Source organism: Bombina bombina, chromosome 5 (genome assembly GCF_027579735.1).
Source record: "Bombina bombina isolate aBomBom1 chromosome 5, aBomBom1.pri, whole genome shotgun sequence".
Taxonomy (NCBI): domain Eukaryota; kingdom Metazoa; phylum Chordata; class Amphibia; order Anura; family Bombinatoridae; genus Bombina; species Bombina bombina.
In genome coordinates this window covers 333,544,421-333,564,249 of record NC_069503.1, presented here as the reverse complement: position 1 = coordinate 333,564,249, position 19,829 = coordinate 333,544,421, and the positions used below count along the sequence as shown (strand labels likewise).

General features: G+C 37.2%; 1 protein-coding gene across 1 annotated transcript in view; it reads right to left on the bottom strand.

Moving 5' to 3' along the window:
• HDAC9 (histone deacetylase 9) overlaps positions 1-19,829 on the bottom strand; it is a 2,434,493-nt gene that overhangs the window by 917,152 nt on the left and 1,497,512 nt on the right. The window contains exon 18 of the mRNA XM_053714127.1: positions 14,845-14,894. Within this exon, the coding sequence (XP_053570102.1) occupies positions 14,845-14,894 (50 nt within the window). The remainder of the gene's footprint in view (positions 1-14,844; positions 14,895-19,829) is intronic.

Sequence of the window (19,829 nt, the reverse complement as noted above, 5' to 3'; positions counted from 1 at the left end):
GGGACATTTCTGAAGCCGGCCAATGTAAATTACCCCCATCAAACCATATATTTTTGAAAAGTAGACACCCTAGGGTATTTCAAATGCTGGTATTTTAACACTTTCCATGCACTAATTCAACCACTAGTCTTTGTCAAACTTTTAGGTAGTCATTTTTTTGCATTATTTTTCACACACATTGTACTTTAGGCATATATTCTCAGTCCCTGTTATGTGTTACTGCCAAAAAAAACCTCAATATGTATTCAACAACATCTCCTGAGTACAGTGATACCCCCCATGTATAGGTGTGTCGGGTTCTCTGGGGGCTAAAAGGCCTTATTTTTAGGGGGCGCATTCCAGTTTTTCAACTTGGAATTTTCACATCCCATGCACCCATGTCCTATGTAGGACATTTCTGAAGCCGGCCAATGTAATTTACCCCCATCAAACCATATATTTTTGAAAAGTAGACACCCTAGGGTATTTCAAATGCTGGTATTTTAACACTTTCCATGCACTAATTCTTTGTCAAACTATTAGGCAGTCATTTTTTGTGTGTTATTTTTCACACACATTGTACTTTAGACATGAATTCTCAGCTCCTGTTATGTGTTACTGCCAAAGAAGACCCCAATATGTGTTCACCAACATCTCCTGAGTACAGTGATACCACCTATGCATAAGTTTCTTGGCTTGTTCGGGGGGTGTAATGCCAAATGTCCAACATGCGTTTGTGATTTTTTTTTCACATTTAACATATTTTATTTGCCTATTGTCTTTTTGGGGGTATTTTAACATACCCCAATTTATTTGTTTCCATGAATGTGCATATTTTTGAAATGTTGACACCCCAAGGTATTGTATATGGTGTGCTTTGATGCATTTGAAGTAACTGTTTTAGCTAAAAAAATTGGAGAAAGTGTATGGTGGCATTTTTTCAATTTTCATTTTTACACACACATTGCTTTTTGACTATGATTTAGGAGAGACTGTTGTAAGTTAGTGCAAAAAAATACTTCAGGTTGTTTTCTGCTAGGCACCCTGAGTACACCTATGCCCCCCATGCATAGGTTTGCCAGGATTTTGGGAAGGTTATGTTACAATTTTATGACTTGTGATTTTAGTTATTAAGTGAGAGTATTTCTTCTGATAGGCCTATCTTTAGTTTGGGGCCTATTGTAAACCCCACTTTTATTTATTGCCATGAATGTGCATATTTTTGAAATGTTGACACCCCAAGGTATTGTATATGGTGTGCTTTGATGCATTTGAAGTAACTGTTTTAGCTAAAAAAAATTGGAGAAAGTGTATGGTGGCAATTCTTCAATTTTCATTTTTACACACACATTGCTTTTTGACTATGATTTAGGAGAGACTGTTGTAAGTTAGTGCAAAAAAAATACTACAGGTTGTTTTCTGCTAGGCACCCTGAGTACACCTATGTCCCCATGCATAGGTTTGACAGGGGTTTTTGTAAAAAAAAAAAAAAGAACAGCCCCATTTTAGAAAAAAAAATATATTAGTGAAATGTAAAAATCTGGCACATTAAAAGTAAAAAAATAACAAAAAATTTAACAGTAAACATAACAAAAAAAAAATAACAGCAAATTTATTTATTTTTTAAAAATTGACCATTGTATGGTACCGCTTGAAGCAGTCCCCAATGCAGAGTCCAGGCTGTCCAGGGCAATCAGGACAGTGATATACAGTGTCCCTTCTCTGCCCCCTCTTGGTACAGACTCTGCATTTTTTTTGTGGTCTCTGCTTTGCGGCAGTAGGGGGGATTTTAAAAATAAAATGAGTAGCCCCAACTCTGCTCTCTCCCATCACCGCCCGGGGAGCAGGTGCATCATGGTACAAAATCCCCGAAATGATCTGGAGCTGAAATTGTAAAAAAGTCAGTTTCATTCCGGGGTTTGCTTTTTTGAACAACAAAAAAGCGTTGTGGGTTGCAATCTGCATTAGGTAAATTGCAACCTTTTTGTACCAGGCCCTTGTCTTCCGCATAATTAGGTAGGGCTGCAGCAGCTGATCTGCCAGATCAACCCCACCCATATGCCGGTTATAAGATTTGATGCACACTGGCTTCCTTATGATCTCAGCTCTGCCACGTACAGAGACCGCCACCGTCCTCTCTGTGTGGATGGTGGTAAGAAGGTATACATCCTTCTTGTCTCTGTACTTCAGTGCCAACAGCTCCTCTTGGCGCAGAGCAGAGGTCTCCCCCCTTCGTAGCCGGGTGCGTACAAGTTGTCCTGGGAAACCTTTGCGGTTCTTTTTAATAGTACCGCAAGCTACTGTATCAAAGCAATACAGTAGCTTGAACAAAAGGACACTTGTATAAAAATTGTCTAAGTACAAGTGATACCCTTTGTTCATTAGGGGTAATATCAGGTCCCAGACAATCTTGCCAGTGGTTCCCATATGTTCTGGGCAACCTGGAGGGTCAAGGTGGCTATCCTTTCCCTCATACACCAGGAAGGCCTGAGTATACCCAGTCTCGCTCTCACAGAGCTTATACACCTTTACCCCATACCTGGAGCGCTTGGAAGGAATATACTGCTTGAATCCCAGCCTTCCCTTATACTTCATCAGGGATTCATCAACGCATATATTCCTTCCAGGTGTATAAGCCTCTGCAAACCTGGCAGAAAAGTGGGTAATCAGGGGGCGGATTTTATACAGCCTGTCAAATTGGGGATGCTCCCTAGGGGGGCACAGGCTGTTGTCGCTGAAGTGCATGAAATGAAGAATCATTTCAAATCTCTGCCTCGACATACTCTGGGAGAAAATGGGGGTAGAGCAGATGGGGCTACTGCTCCAGTAGGAGCGAACGGAGGGTTTCTTTATGATGCCCATCAGCATAGTCAATGCCCAGAATTTTTTAAATTCTGGCACATTGATGGGGGCCCATTGCTGCTTTGCCAAATATGTTTCAGGCTTTGCAGCACGGTACTGATAGGCATATAAATTAGTTTGGGCGACAATGTTCCCCAATACATCATCACCCAGAAACACCTCCAGAAACTGTTGGGGGCTAAAACCTGCCACATCTATATTTATGCCAGCATTTGCTGTGAAGGGTGGGATATCTGGCCTCTGGAGATGAGGCGTTACCCACTCTTCAGCGGCAATGGCAGCAACACGCCTCCTTCTAGCAGGGGGGCTGGCAGGGGGGCTAGCAGGGGGGCTGGCAGGGGGGCTAGCAGCCACAGATACATCACTATCAGTTGAGACTGCATCTAATGATGTATCTGAGCATATGGCAGGGTCAAAATTGGGGTCTGAGTCAGACATAGAGGCATCTGACTCTGACGCAAGGATGGCATACGCCTCCTCAACACTATATCTTTTCTGTGACATTTTTGTATCTGTCACAGAAAACCAAAATTAATTAATTAACTAAATGGCCTTTGGGTTTTTTTTTTAAAAAAGTACAGCTATGCTAATGCCAGTGATTTATAGCGATCACTGGCAAGCTAGGGGTTAAATACTCTTTAAATTAAATTAACTAAATGGCCTTTGGTTTTTTTTTAAAAAAAGTACAGCTATGCTAATGCCAGTGATTTATAGCGATCACTGGCAAGCTAGGGGTTAAATACTCTTTAAATTAAATTAACTAAATGGCCTTTGGGTTTTTTTAAAAAAAAGTACAGCTATGCTAATGCCAGTGATTTATAGCGATCACTGGCAAGCTAGGGGTTAAATACTCTTTAAATCAAATTAAATTAGCTAAATGGCTCTGAAAGGAGCGTTTAGGTTTTTAAAAAATTACAACAACAAAAATTAACCCCTAAAAAAATGCACAGACAGCAAAAATGTAGAGCTATGCTAATGCCAGTGATTTATAGCGATCACTGGCAAGCTAGGGGTTAAATACTCTTTAAATTAAATTAAATTAGCTAAATGGCTCTGAAAGGAGCCTTTGGTTTTTTAAAAAATTACAACAACACAAATTAACCCCTAAAAAAATTCACAGACAGCAAAAAAGTACAGCTATGCTAATGCCAGTGATGTATAGCGATCACTGGCAAGCTAGGGGTTAAATACTATTTAAATTAAATTAAATTAGCTAAATGGCTCTGAAAGGAGCGTTTAGGTTTTTAAAAAATTACAACAACAAAAATTAACCCCTAAAAAATGCACAGACAGCAAAAAAGTACAGCTATGCTAATGCCAGTGATGTATAGCGATCACTGGCAAGCTAGGGGTTAAATAGTCTTTAAATTAAATTAAATTAGCTAAATGGCTCTGAAAGGAGCCTTTGAGTTTTTAAAAAAAAATACAACAACAAAAATGAACCCCTAAAAAAATGCACAGACAGAAAAAAAGTGCAGCTGTGCTACTGCCAGTGATTTATAGTGATCACTGGCAAGCTAGGGGTTAATGGCTCTGAAAAGAGCCTTTGGATTTTAAATTTTTTAACAAATAAAAGAAATAAATCTCTCTCTGCTAAAATACAGGTCTCTCTTTTTCTCCAACAAAATGGCAAGTGAGGAGAGGGAGGGAGATCCACACTGATCAGAGTCAATATTTACAAATATTGACATGATCAGACAAATGGGGTATTTTATTATTATTATTTTTTTTTTCTAAGAAGGCTCAGATTGGGTGACCCTAGCTTGCCCCTATGGTGAGACAGGCTAGGGACACCCCCAGATGCCCCATGATGCACCGGGCATCGCCATTTTGGAAGCCTCATGGGGGAGGGGGGGGGCGCTATATGTGGGGCTTTTTAATTTTATATATTATTTTTTTTTTTACATTTTTTATTTTATTTATATACTAACTAAGTGCCTCGACCCACCGAGGCACTTAGCACACTAGCAGAGCATCGGAAGCGTGTCCGATCGCTTCCGATGCTCTGCTGCACTGCCGGGCTCCACGTGGAGCAAAACCGGAAGTGATCACTCAAGGGGGAGTGATCGCTCCGGTCCCGGCACTCCGTAACAGCACTGCAGGGATGCCCAGACATCGAGGCATCCCTGCAGTACTGTAATAGTGCCTGGAAGCGATCTTGATCGCTTCCAGCACTCACTTTAGCCGAGGACGTGCAGGGTACGTCGTCAGGCGTTAACTGCCTTTTTTTTTTCAGACGTACCCTGCACGTCCTCGGTCACTAAGGGGTTAAAGCTGTAGTAGTCTCAAATTCAGAACAAACAACCATTGTTGGAAATTGGAACAAACAACCATTTAAAGATAAAGTACATACCTAAACTTTATAATCAACTGAATATTTAGGAATTAAATACTGAATACTTCTATTTTCTCATACTCTGCAGTTCAGATCCACAAGCCTCAGTAATTCCTAACACTAACATATCTCCAAATTAGGAATAACATCCCATATTGAAAAAGTGCCAATAAAAATGTGCCCATATGAATCCTAAAATTAATAAATAATTATTATGTCTTGTAAAATAACAATCTGAAGGAGGATTAACCCCACAAGTGCTGCTGTCCTTTATTACCTAGAAGGCAAAGGCACTAACCTTAGATTGCATAAGAGATGTTGATCCTCCCTGTCATGGACCTGTAGGAAAACAAAGAGCAGAGTAACCAACTCTGGCTTTCCACAAAGTGGTAGCAAAGTGTTAAAAGTAAAGCAAAGGACTTTCTCGCAGCCTTTTAACTGCTAAAATCCACCACTACTCTTACTCAAGAGATTGACGTGGACACAGCTAGACCCTAATCCTTGCTTGCAGGGAAAAGTACCCATTAAGGGATTAAATTCTTCAGATAGTAACTTTTCACAACCTCCATTGACAGAGGCAAAGAGAATGACTGGGAGTTATGGGTAAGGCCTTCTCCTGCTGGCCAGGAGTTGAATATCCCACTAGTAATTGAAATGACGTAGTGGACTCTCCATGTCATAGGAAAGAAAATATATGCTCTAATTTGTTACAACATATAAATTAATTTTAACTTTCCATTACTTACACAGTAAACACACATGACCTATTATGCACATTGAAGAGCAGCAATTAAACACAAGGTTACAAGTGGATAGATACTGATAGAGCCTGTGCTAAGAATAGAGCACAATCTAGTATTACAAGTCAATGATAAAAATGAGTTACAAGAGAATGTTTAGTGCGGCATATATTTTCAATTGGTAGTGTGGTTGCTATGAGTTATGAGTTATCTGTTGCACTCAAACACAACACACAGCGTTAAAAAAATTAGCAAGACTAGGTACCTAAAGTAACCTGGTAGGAAAATAAATATATATATATATATATATATATATGTGTGTGTGTGTCTGTGTGTGTGTGTGTATGCATATATTTGTATGTGTGTATGTATATATGTGTATGTTTGTACATACATACAGGACATACATACACACACACATATACCAGCTATATATGTTTATTTGTGTGTGTGTGTATATATACATATATATAATAGAAGATGAGGGATTGGTAATGAGCGCTGTCTAGAAACCTGTGGGGTGAGGTTTGGTAATCCTAGGAGCTGCTAGATTCTAAAAGGGTGTACTTGCAACCACTAACAAGTGAGGTGTAGAAATAAATAGAAAATTATAGAATTACCGCTAAAGGACCCAAAAAATATATATGGTACCAACTTCTAAAATCACAATAATATATTATTTATTTATTATGGTGAATAGGATATAATCCTGTTTAAAGAGTGTGGGTTCAGTTAACACTGACTGCAGTCACTTCTTTTTGAATGCAGTGCTGATGTGCTGAGTCCTATTGCTAAAAACAATGTTTTATTAAGTATGTCTAAAAACACAGTAAAAAAATGCACAAAAATAATAAAAAACATACATAAAACAAAGTTAATGCAGTTATTTTCTCTGGGTCTGGCTTTCTGACTGAAACTAACTCGTAGAAAGTATGTAATAGTCAGATGCCAGATCAATGAATGGACAGAGTAACAAATATTAATTAATCAATATAAAATACAATTGTTTTTGGGATTTAATACAGTGAGTAAAAATTCATTGGGTAAAAATTCATTAAGAGGGGGAGAAAATTTATGGGATTTTGCCTTAAAAATGCTTGTGTTTAAAAAGTTAATATAGAAGAGCCAAGAAGCGTTTAATTCATACTGGGGAATATTTAAAAAAACTATTAGCTGCAGACTGAATGAGCTAACCTATTAGTAGTGCGCACTACAATGAAAATATAACGATCGTAAAAAGTAATAATATAACAAAAAAATCCTTGTGATGCACCTAATGTGAAATATATAAGTTCTTTGATAGTCTAAAAATGCAAAACTTATCTCAATGAGTTGGAATATTCGTTGGTGTATAGTGGATGGAGCCCAAAAGTTTCACCGGTGTAAGTTTTTAGACATACTTAATTAAACATTATTTTTAGCAATAGGACTCAGCACATCAGCACTGCATTAAAAAAGAAGTGACTGCAGTCAGTGTTAACTTAGCCCACACTCTTTAAACAGGATTATATCCTATTCACCATAATATATAAATAATATATTGTTGTGATTTTAGAAGTTGGTACCATATATATTTTTTGGGTCCTTTAGCTCTAATTCTATAATTTTATATATATATATATATATATATATATATATATATATATATATATATATATATATCAAGAGCAATCAAAAGAAAACAATAGCTGATTAATCTGAGGGAAACTTTAAACACATGTGGACTCCTACTAATATAAATCTGACTGTTGGCTTAAAATAGTGGGTTAAGTATAGAAAACTGGTACAATTGTGCAATAAACTCCAAAACTCTATATATAGGGTATGGATCTCAACATATCAGGTAAAAAATATATATATCAAGTATTTGTCCACATAGTGTCCATATGATAATAATTTTTAAGTTCCAATATATAGCGCTTAGTTTGTGTATAATCCCAGCGCTGTGGAAAGTTCCAAAGTAATGGACCGTAGTGAGAATAAAGTTCCCTTAATGCAACCTCAGAGCCGGCACTATCCAGGTGTGCTAAGTAAAAAGCTGTAAAGTACCTTCAAATTTAGCGGATCAAACCAATGCTTTAAGTAGGCATACAGAACCAAACAGCCTCCTCCGAAGATCCCAGTAGGGCAAAAGCTCACCAGTTCCGACGGGGGAAGTATGTACCGTCTGTATCCTCGTCTCTTGTCGTCCTCAATGGTCTGGAGCTCTGACGTCAAGATGATGTGCCGCGTCGCACATCAGGTACGCTGAACCGTGTCAGACGTGAAGTATGCGTAAGGAATACGTGCAGCGTCGCACGGAAGATCCGCAGGAACGTACCAGGCGTCCACTGGGTCCCAAAGTTAGAAGGCTCCTAGGTCTAGATGCGGGTTCCAAGTAGCTCACGGTCAGAGCGGTATCTCATCCGCTGTATACAACAGGCAAGAAATCCCCAAAGGCGGGAAGGATTGAGACCGAAGCTACATCCAAAGTCAGTTCAAAACCAGTTTATTGGCAGAGTGCAGGTACAAAAGGTGAAGCCAGAGCAAAAACACCTGACGCGTTTCGCGCATGCGCACATGCGCTTCATCAGAGGTGATGTGTTCAAGGTGTGAATGGGCTTATATACAGCAAAGTAGCCAATCCAGGTATCTTTAGGTAAATGGGTCAACAGTTACACCTGTAGTATGTGATAAGATCGTTTGCTGTAAACAAGGCATCCACTCAATCTTTCTCTTATAGATAAATATATATGTGTAAATAATTAATTTCTAACACTTCATATGTGGAAGTCTATAAGTGTGTATAAACATATATCGTGATATATTCAATAACAATTTTTTATATAAGCAATAGAAAAAATACAATTCATAAAGACAACAATAACTAATAACTAATAACTAATAATCTTAAGGATCTAAACATAAATAAATAAATAGATGATACTAATAAGTGAGGATAGGACACAAAGTACTAGTTATGAACCCTGGAAGTAATAATAAAAATATAAATGTAGATATAAACTTTGTTTCCAGAATAGTAAATAAAAAAAAATTGGATAGCTAATTATAGATCCAATCTTAACCTTGTAGCTATCTCTTATAGGAAAGGAAAAGAAAATAAAAAAAAATTTTTGAAAACATATTCTCTAAGCAAGGAAACACAATAAATATTTTTTATGTATCATGTTATAAAAAAGTATATATTTAAACATTAAATAATATTATTAACCCTAAGAAATAAATAAATAAAATATGTATATAAGGTTAATAGAAAAGAAAAGAAAAGAAAGAAAAGAAAAAGATCTAATTTTAAATGAGGGAATTTCACTATAGTAATAAGTAATTTTACTATATCAGTTTTCAAATACATTTTAATTTTAATTTTAAATTCTTAGTTAGAACAGACTAGGGAACTAATGAGTTATATTTATTTATTTATTCATATTCATTAGTTAGGGAAAAGTCAAAAACTAGCTTTTGTAGTAACTCACTTTTTTAGTACACTTTTTTTAACAAATCAATATAGGGATTATGTAAGAATTAGATAACAGGATAGCATGGGGCCTATTCAACAAATAAATCAACATCCATCCTCTTGTTGATGCCCTCTGGTGCTCTTGTATGTAATTTTACAATCCAAAAGACTTCTTTTTTCCTTAGGCTTTTTTCCCTATCTCCTCCTCTGGGATGTTTTTTAATCAGGTCAATGCCTATGAATGAGAAATATCTAGAACCTATACCATGGAGTCTGAAGTGTTTAGCTACAGGTGTTCTAGGCTCTTTTTCATCCAAAGAGCGCAGATGCTCACGGATCCTATCTTTCAGTGGGCGAGTAGTTATGCCCACATATTGGCAGGAGCAAAATAGGCAATTAACCAAGTAAACTACATATTGAGAATTACAATCAATCCTGTCCCTAATCTGAAATGTTTGGTTTGTCACATGTGAGGAAAAAGTGTCTTTCACAGTTATGCTTGTACACCCTTTACATGGTACATGGCCACATTTAAAGCATCCTGATTTTAGACTTAGCCAATTGGAGCCTACTGTTACTTTTTCAGTGAATTGCTTACTAGTTATTTCTCTTATGGTAGGGGCTTTTCGTGCTATGCACTTGATTCCAGATGTTAAGATGTCTTTTAAAGCTTCATCACCTTTTAAAATGGTTAGATTATTCTTGACTATACTACAAATCTGATTATATTGTTTACTAAATTGTGTAACAAACAGGAGATTTTGACTAGGCATCACAGCCCTGTTAGATCTCTTGTTCCTCTCCAGATTATTCCTTCCTTGTAGTAAGTCCTGTCTATCTAGAGTTGCTATTTGTTTTTCTGTTTGTAGTAATAGATTTCTTTGATATCCCCTATCTGTCAGTCTATTTGTCAATTCTCTAGCCTTGGAACAATATTCTGTTAGTTCTGTACAGTTTCTCCTAAGGCGCAAGTATTGGGCCTTCGGTATGCCTCTCTTAAGGTGGTTGAGATGGCAAGAATCAGCTCTCAGTATTGTATTTCTGGCCAGGGGTTTGCGATAAGTACATATGGAAATTTTATTGTCTGATACCTTTAGGTTCAGGTCCAAAAAGTCAATAGTATAATTATGTGTCTGTGCTGTAAATGTCAAATTATATTAATTTTCGTTCAGATATTCTGTTAATTTATCTACATTACAACTATCCCTAGTCTCCCAGATAACAATAATGTCGTCTATAAAACGACCATAAAGTATGATATTGTTTTTATATGGAAATGAATCTGAGAAGATCATATTAAGTTCTAACCACCCATATAAATATTGGCAAAGGCTGGGGCAAATTTTGCCCCCATCGCTGTGCCTCGTCTTTGTAGGTAATAAGTACCCTGAAAGATGAAAAAATTATGTTTCAAAAGGAACTCAGTTACCTGAACAATGAATGTTATAAATTCATGACTGTAATCTGAGTATCTATGTAGCATAAAATCAATGGCTTCTAATCCTTTTGAATGGGGGATATTCGAATATAGAGCAGTCACGTCAATAGTAGTCCATACATAGGAATCATTCCACGTAAGATCTGTAATTTGTGTAAGCAAATGTGTACTGTCTTTAATATATCCAGGGAGAGCCACCATGATTGGTTGAAGGATGTGGTCGAGCCAGCCACCCAATCTTTCGCACAAAGACCCATTGCTGGCAACAATGGGTCGTCCAGGGGGATTCTTAAGTCCCTTATGTATTTTGGGTGCAATACGGAAGTATGGGGTGGTCGGCTCTTCCATATATAAATATTCTGTTAATTCTCTAGTCATGAAATTATGTTCTATTGCATGGTCCAACAAATGGCTAAGTTTATTTTTGAAGGAGGTGGTGGGATTGAATGTTAGTTTAGTATATAACATACAATCACTCAATTGATTCTCAACTTCACCTATGTAATCTTTTTTATTTAAAACCACCACCGCCCCTCCCTTGTCAGCCTGGACTATGACTAGATCTTTATTTTTTTGAAGTCTGATTAGTGCTTGTCTCTGCCGTCGAGTAAGGTTGTCCCTAGGTATATTAAAAGGGTTATTCTCAGTGTTTCTGAATAAGTCAGTAAGTTCCTTTTCTACTACTCTCTGGTATATATCTAATAGGTGATGTCTAGCATGAATTGGGTAAAAGTGAGATGTGTTTTTAAATTTAAAAGATGTGCAATTGTCAACCAAAGTGTCAGGAGTTCTAATAGATTCCTGCTGTAAAGAAGTTAAATTAGTGAGATCTAGCAAATCAGTATACCTAAGTCCTACAGTATCATATTTGGTAGGTATATGAGTTGTTAGAGGTAAGTGATCCATTGGATTGTCTTTGAAATGTCTTTTCAAGACAATCTTGCAAACAAATCTATTAATGTCTATAAGTGTGTTCACAAAATCAAAATTATGTGATGGTGCATATGACAAGCCTTTATTTAACAAATTAGTTTGTTTTTATGAATTGTATTTTTTCTATTGCTTATATAAAAAATTGTTATTGAATATATCACGATATATGTTTATACACACTTATAGACTTCCACATATGAAGTGTTAGAATTTAATTATTTACACATATATATTTATCTATAAGAGAAAGATTGAGTGGATGCCTTGTTTACAGCAAACGATCTTATCACATACTACAGGTGTAACTGTTGACCCATTTACCTAAAGATACCTGGTTTGGCTACTTTGCTGTATATAAGCCCATTCACACCTTGAACACATCACCTCTGATGAAGCGCATGTGCGCATGCGCGAAACGCGTCAGGTGTTTTTGCTCTGGCTTCACCTTTTGTACCTGCACTCTGCCAATAAACTGGTTTTGAACTGACTTTGGATGTAGCTTCGGTCTCAATCCTTCCCGCCTTTGGGGATTTCTTGCCTGTTATATATATATATATATATATATATATATATATATTTGTGTGTGTGTGTGTATATATATATATATATATATATATATATACACACACACAGTATATATATATATATATATATATATGTATATATGTATATATATATATATATATATATATATATATATATATATATATATTCTATATACACACACATACAAATATATACACATATAAACACCCCTGTACCCTTCACAGTCAAACACCTTGGCATATACCATCTTCACTCATAATCATATATATTTTTTAAAAAAATAACATTTTCTTTTGAGAGAAGAACAAAGGTATTTAAACTTTTTCTTAACGCCCCTTCGGCTGTAGTGCACTTGGCTTGCACATCTTTGTGTTAGTGTGCAAGCAAAAGCCAGAACAGGGTTTTATGGAGCGCCCCCTATAAATCTTTGATATCCAGATGATAGTGCATTTGAAACTTTCAGGAAACTTTCAACCTTTAATCTGAGAGCAAAAATATGAGCATTAGTTATTTTACTTGAACAGTATTAGTACTTAACAGCGCTATTATTTTTGCCCTCCACTCATAATCTGGCCCTATATACATATATATTTATATATATATATTTTTTAAAATATTTATATGAATAGGAAGTACATGTTCATGCTCAACGTATCCCTAGGAATAGATTGATAATGACAAATCCCACAGCACTGTTTGCCTCTTATTCAGCATAGAGACATCAATTAAAAATATTCCTCACCCTTAAAGGGATAGTAAACACAAAAAATGTTATTGTTTAAAAGGATAGATAATCCCTTTATTTATCATTCCCCAGTTTTGCATAACCAACACTGTTATAGAAATATACTTTTTACCTCTGTAATTACCTTGTATCTCAGCTTCTGCTGACTGCCTCCTTATCTCAGATCTTTTGACAGGCTGGGATTTCAGGAAATTAGTGCTGCCTCTTAAATTAAAGGGACAGTAAAGTAAAAAAAAATCTTTCATGATTTAAATAGGGCATGTCATTTTAAACAACTTTCCAATTTACTTTTATTACCAATTTTGCTTTGTTCTCTTGGTATTCTTAGTTGAAAGCTAAATCTAGGAGGTTCATGTTCTAATGTCTTAGACCTTGAAGACTGCCTCTAATCTGAAAGCATTTTGACAGTTTTTCACCACTAGAGGGTGTTAGTACATGTGTTTCATATAGATAACATTAAGCTCAGGAGCGTGAAGCTCCTAGAAGTCAGCACTGATTGGCTAAAAATGCAAGTATGTCAAAAGAACTGAAATAAGGGGGCAGTTTGCAGAGGCTTAGATACAAGGTAATCACAGAGGTAAAAGGTATATTATTATAACTGTGTTGGTTATGCAAAATTGGGGAATGGGTAATAAAGGGATTATTTATCTTTTTAAACAACAAAAATTCTGGTGTTTACTGTCCTTTTAATCAACGTACATGAGCACAATGTTATTTATTTGAACTAAAGCCCTCTAGCTGTGAAAAAGTCAAATGCATTCACATGAGAGATTGCCTTGAAAGTCTTAGAAATTAGCATATGAGCCTCCTAGGTTTAGCTTTTAACTAAGAATACCATGAGAACAAAGCAAATTATTTGATGATAAAAGTAAATAAGAAAGGTGTTTAAAATTACATACCCTATCTGAATCATGAAAGTTTAATTTGGACTTTACTAACCCTTTAAAATGCAAAACAAAAAAGAATAATAAAATATATATATATATATATATATATATATACACATATATACATATTTATGGATGTACCATAATGCCCTCCTAAGAGAAGAAGTTAATATTTTTATATATATATATATATATATATATATATATAGTAATGATCCGCACTTACTGGACTTGTGTCAATTGTGATATTTATTATAGTGATGTGTCTGGTCTTAAGAAGGGGCATTGCTGCTCCGAAACATCACTATAATTAATATCACAATTGACGCCCAGTGAGTGCAGATCTTTACTATATTGGATACAATTTATTTTTCCTGACACCCTGGTAGTTGCTGTTTCTTTTGAAATGTAAATGCAAATCCACCCTGACTGTTCTCTCTCTCTCTCTCTCTCTCTCTCTCTCTCTCTCTCTCTCTATATATATATATATATATATATATATATATATATATATATATATATATATATACACTGTATATCCATTTAAAGGGACAGGAATGTCAGAACGAAGCTTACATGGATTGCAAAGAGCATGACGTGAAACAACGTTAGACTTTACTTTCATTTTCAATTTATGCATATTTCTTTTTGTATGCTTTAAGAATAATCCTAGATGAGCAAGAATGTTTATAGCAATGTTATGCATTGCTGCAAACACTCTTCCATAGAACTATAAGCTTACCTAATTTTACTCTTCAACAAAGAATACCAAGAGAGGAAAGCACATTTGAAGTACTTTGGAAAGTTGTTTAAAATGACATGCTCTATCTGAATCATAGATATTTTATTTTGATTTTACTGCCCCTTTAACATAAAATTAAAAATTCTTTAAATATGATTAAAATAAAAATTGCATACATACTCCGAGTCCTCCGCAGGGTAGCAAGGAAAATGGCTTCTCAGGTAGGGTACCTATAAATAACAGAAAGTAACACAACTTGTAGTTTTGTATTCTGTATTTACACATATATACAGTTTATATATATATATATATATATATATATATATATAAATAAATATTTTTTATATATGATCTATGAAACTATTATGTTTTGCGTTTTGTGTTATGTTTATAATACTAGCTTGTGATTCATGTGGGAAAGAGCAGATAATTGTTAAAAAAAAGGAAATTTATGCTTACCTGATAAATTTATTTCTTCTACGATACGACGAGTCCACGGATTTCATCCTTACTTGTGGGATATTATCCTCCTGCTAACAGGAAGTGGCAAAGAGCACCACAGCAGAGCTGTATATATAGCTCCTCCCTTCCTTCCACCCCCAGTCATTCGACCGAAGGTATTAGGAAGAGAAAGGAGAAACTAAAAGGTGCATAGGTGACTGAAGTTGAAATAAAAAATATAATCTGTCTTAAAAAATGACAGGTAGGGCCGTGGACTCGTCGTATCGTAGAATAAATCAATTTATCAGGTAAGCATAAATTTCCTTTTCTTCTACAAGATACGACGAGTCCACGGATTTCATCCTTACTTGTGGAATACAATACCAAAGCTACAGGAAACAGATGAAAGGGAGGGACAAGACAGAGATCTAAACGGAAGGCACCACTGCTTGAAGAAATTTTCTCCCAAAAACAGCCTCAGAAGAAGCAAAAGTATAAAATTTGGAAAATTTGGAAAAAGTATGAAGGGATGACCAAGTCGCAGCCTTACAAATCTGTTCAACAGATGCATCATTTTTAAATGCCCATGTGGAAGCCACAGCCCTAGTAGAATGAGTCGTAATTCTTTCAGGAGGCTGCTGTCCAGCAGACTCATATGCCAGACGGATGATACTCATCAGCCAAAAAGAAAGAGAGGTAGCCTTAGCTTTCAAACCCCTACACTTTCCAGAATAAACAATGAATAATGAAGATGATTGACGGAAATCCTTAGTCGCCTGTAAGTAAAACTTTAAGGCATGGACCTCGGCCAGGTTATGTAACAGACGCTCCTTCTTAGAAGAAGGATTAGGACACAAAGAAGGAACAACAATTTCCTGATCAATATTCTTATGAGAAACAACCTTAGGAAGAAATCCAAGTTTGGTACGTAAAACCACCTTATCAGAATGAAAGATAAGATAAGGCGAATCACACTGTAATGCTGAAAGCTCAGAAACTCTTCGAGCAGAAGAAATAGCAACTAAAAACAGAACTTTCCACAATAACAATTTAATATCTATGGAATGCATGGGTTCAAACGGAACCCCTTGAAGAACTCGAAGAACTAAATTCAAACTCCAGGGAGGAGTAATTGGTCTAAATACAGGCTTAATTCTAGTTAGAGCCTGACAAAAAGACTGAACATCTGGCACATCTGCCAAATGTTTGTGAAGCAAAATTGACAACGCAGAAATTTGTCCCTTTAAGGAACTTGCTGATAACCCTTTCTCCAATCCTTCTTGGAGAAAAGACAGAATCCTGGGAATCCTAATTTTACTCCATGAGTAACCCTTGGATTCACACCAATAAAGATATTTACGCCATATCTTATGATAGATTTTTCTAGTGACAGGCTTCCGAGCCTGTATCAAAGTATCAATGACCGAATCAGAGAAACCTTGCTTAGATAGAATCAAGCATTCAATCTCCAAGCAGTCAGCTGCAGAGAAATTAGATTTGGATGTTGGAATGGAGCTTGAATGAGAAGGTCCTGTCTCAAAGGAAGTTTCCATGGTGGCAGAGAGGACATGTCCACTAGATCCACATACCAAGTCCTGCGTGGCCACGCAGGCGCTATCAAGATTACTGAAGCTCTCTCCTGTTTGATTCGAGCAATCAAGCGTAGAAGTAGAGGAAATGGTGGAAACACATAAGCTAGGCTGAACTACCAAGGCACTGCCAGGGCATCTATCAGTTCGGCCTGGGGATCCCTTGACCTGGATCCATAACGTGGAAGTTTGGCATTCTGACGAGATGCCATCAGATCCAGTTCCGGTCTGCCCCATTGGTGAATCAATGAGGCAAACACCTCCAGATGGAGTTCCAACTCCCCCGGATGAAAAGTTTGATGACTTAGAAAATCTGCTTCCCAGTTTTCTACTCCTGGGATGTAAATTGCCGACAGATAACAAGAGTGGGCCTCTGCCCATAGGATTATCTTGGATACTTCTATCATCGCTAAGGAACTCCTTGCTCCCCCTTGATGATTGATATATGCCACAGTCGTGATGTTGTCCAACTGGAATCTGATGAATTTGGTCGAAGCCAACTGAGGCCACGCCTGAAGCACATTGAATATTGCTCTCAGTTCCAGAATATTGATTGGAAGTAGAGACTCCACTTGAGTCCAAACACCCTGAGCCTTCAGGGAATTCCAGACTGCACCCCAGCCCAGTAGGCTGGCGTCCGTTGTCACTATCACCCACGAGGGTCTGTGGAAACAAGTCCCCTGGGACAGATGATCCAACGACAACCAGATTTATCTGAGAAGATAAATTTGCATAGTCTCCATTCCACTGTTCAAGCATGCACAGCTGCAATGGTCTGAGATGAAAGCGGGCAAATGGAACAATGTCCATTGCTGCTACCATTAATCCAATGACCTCCATACACTGAGCCACTGATGGCCGAGGAATGGACCGAAGTGCTCGGCAAGTATTTAGAATCTTTATTTTTCTGACCTCCGTCAGACATATTTTCATTTCTACCGAGTCTATCAGAGTCCCCAAGAAGGGAACCCTTGTCCGTATAACTAGTGAACTCTTTTCTATGTTCACTTTCCAACCGTGAGTTCTCAGGAAAGACAATACTATGTCCGTGTGAGACTTTGTCAAATGATAAGTTGATGCCTGAATCAGAATATCATCCAGATAAGGTGCCACTGCTATGCCCCGTGGTCTGAGAACCGCTAGAAGAGACCCTAGAACCTTTGTGAAGATTCTGGGTGCTGTGGCCAACCCGAAAGGAAGAGCCACGAACTGATAATGTTTGTCCAGGAAAGCAAACCTTAGGAACTGATGATGATCCTTGTGAATAGGGATATGAAGGTATGCATCCTTCAATTCCATGGTAGTCATAAATTTACCCTCCTGGATCACTGGTAAGATTGTTCGTATAGTCTCCATCTTGAATGATGGGACTCTGAAAAAATTTGTTTAGACACTTGAGATCTAAAATGGGTCTGAAAGTTCCCTCTTTTTTTGGAACGACGAAAAGATTTGAGTAAAACCCCTGCCCCTGTTCTAGTTTAGGAAAGGGACAAATTACTCCCATGGTAGTGTCAGGTCTCCCTGTACCTTTAACTACTTTGTCCCGCCTCTCATCACCTTCCCATAAAGGTTTGATGCTTACACCTGAACTTTGCTTGTTTATTGAAGTTAGTTTGCTTTCTCAGCTACCTGCAAACTCCCAGTCTATGTAAGTGGATTCTACTTCAATCAAAGCTCCTGAATTCTTTGCTAAACCAATCTAAATATCTACTACTAAAAAGCTTGCAAGATATATTTCAAAAACCCACAGCCTTAAACTCTATCTAGAGTGAAGTTATTTTACTTAAAGCCTGCTACTTGATTTCTGCAGCTGAACCACAGCATCAAGCCGCCCTGCATTTGTTTTCTACATTTAAAGCCGCCTATATCAACTGCCAACTAAATTCACACTGCTAACAGCCTGAACCCCAAGTATTTCTTTATAATAACTTCTGGATACAGCATGTATAGATTTTGTAAATACATCTAGCATTACCTTGTTTATATCTGAATCGTTGTCTGCAGCAATTCACACTGCTGTTCTGTGAGGTTAACACTGGTCTCCACATTCACCTGTGTGCTTAAAAGAGACTGCTATTTTTCTGTGTTAAAAGGCAACCTTTACTCTTACTTGCATCAGTTGCTAATAACAATGTTTTTTTGTTATTTTCTGTAATTCCTGTCTGCTGCATATCTTTAACAAGCTATCTTAAGCAAACACTGAAAAAAGGCTTATTGCTACAAATAACTTCACTGAAATTAATTAAGTCTGTCTTGCTGACATTTCACTGCTACAAATAAAAGTGCTGTTCTAACATTGTCTTCACTCATAAAGAGAAACATTCGCCTAGATTTAGAGTTTGGCGGTAGCCGTCAAAACCAGCGTTAGAGGCTCCTAACGCTGGTTTTTACCACCCGCTGGTATTTGGAGTCAGTCAGGAAAGGGTCTAACGTTCACTTTCCAGCCGCGACTTTTCCATACAGCAGATCCCCTTACGTCAATTGCGTATCCTATCTTTTCAATGGGATCTTTCTAACACCGGTATTTAGAGTCGTGGCTGAAGTGAGCGTTAGAAATCTAACGACAAAACTCCAGCCGCAGCAAAAAGTCAGGAGTTAAGAGCTTTCTGGGCTAACGCCGGTTCATAGAGATCTTAACTACTGTGCTCTAAAGTACACTAACACCCATAAACTACCTATGTACCCCTAAACCGAGGTCCCCCCACATCGCCGCCACTCTAATAAAAAATTTTAACCCCTAATCTGCCGACCGCACACCGCCGCAACCTACGTTATCCCAATGTACCCCTAATCTGCTGCTCCTAACACCGCCGACCCCTATATTATATTTATTAACCCCTAATCTGCCGCCCCCAATGTCGCCTCCACCTACCTACAATTATTAACCCCTAATCTGCCAACCGGAGCTCACCGCCACTATAATAAATGTATTAACCCCTAATCCGCCTCACTCCCGCCTCAATAACCCTCTAATAAATAGTATTAACCCCTAATCTGCCCTCCCTAACATTGCCGACACCTAACTTCAAGTATTAACCCCTAATCTGCCGACTGGACCTCACCGCTACTCTAATAAATTTATTAACCCCTAAAGCTAAGTTTAACCCTAACCCTAACACCCCCTAAGTTAAATAT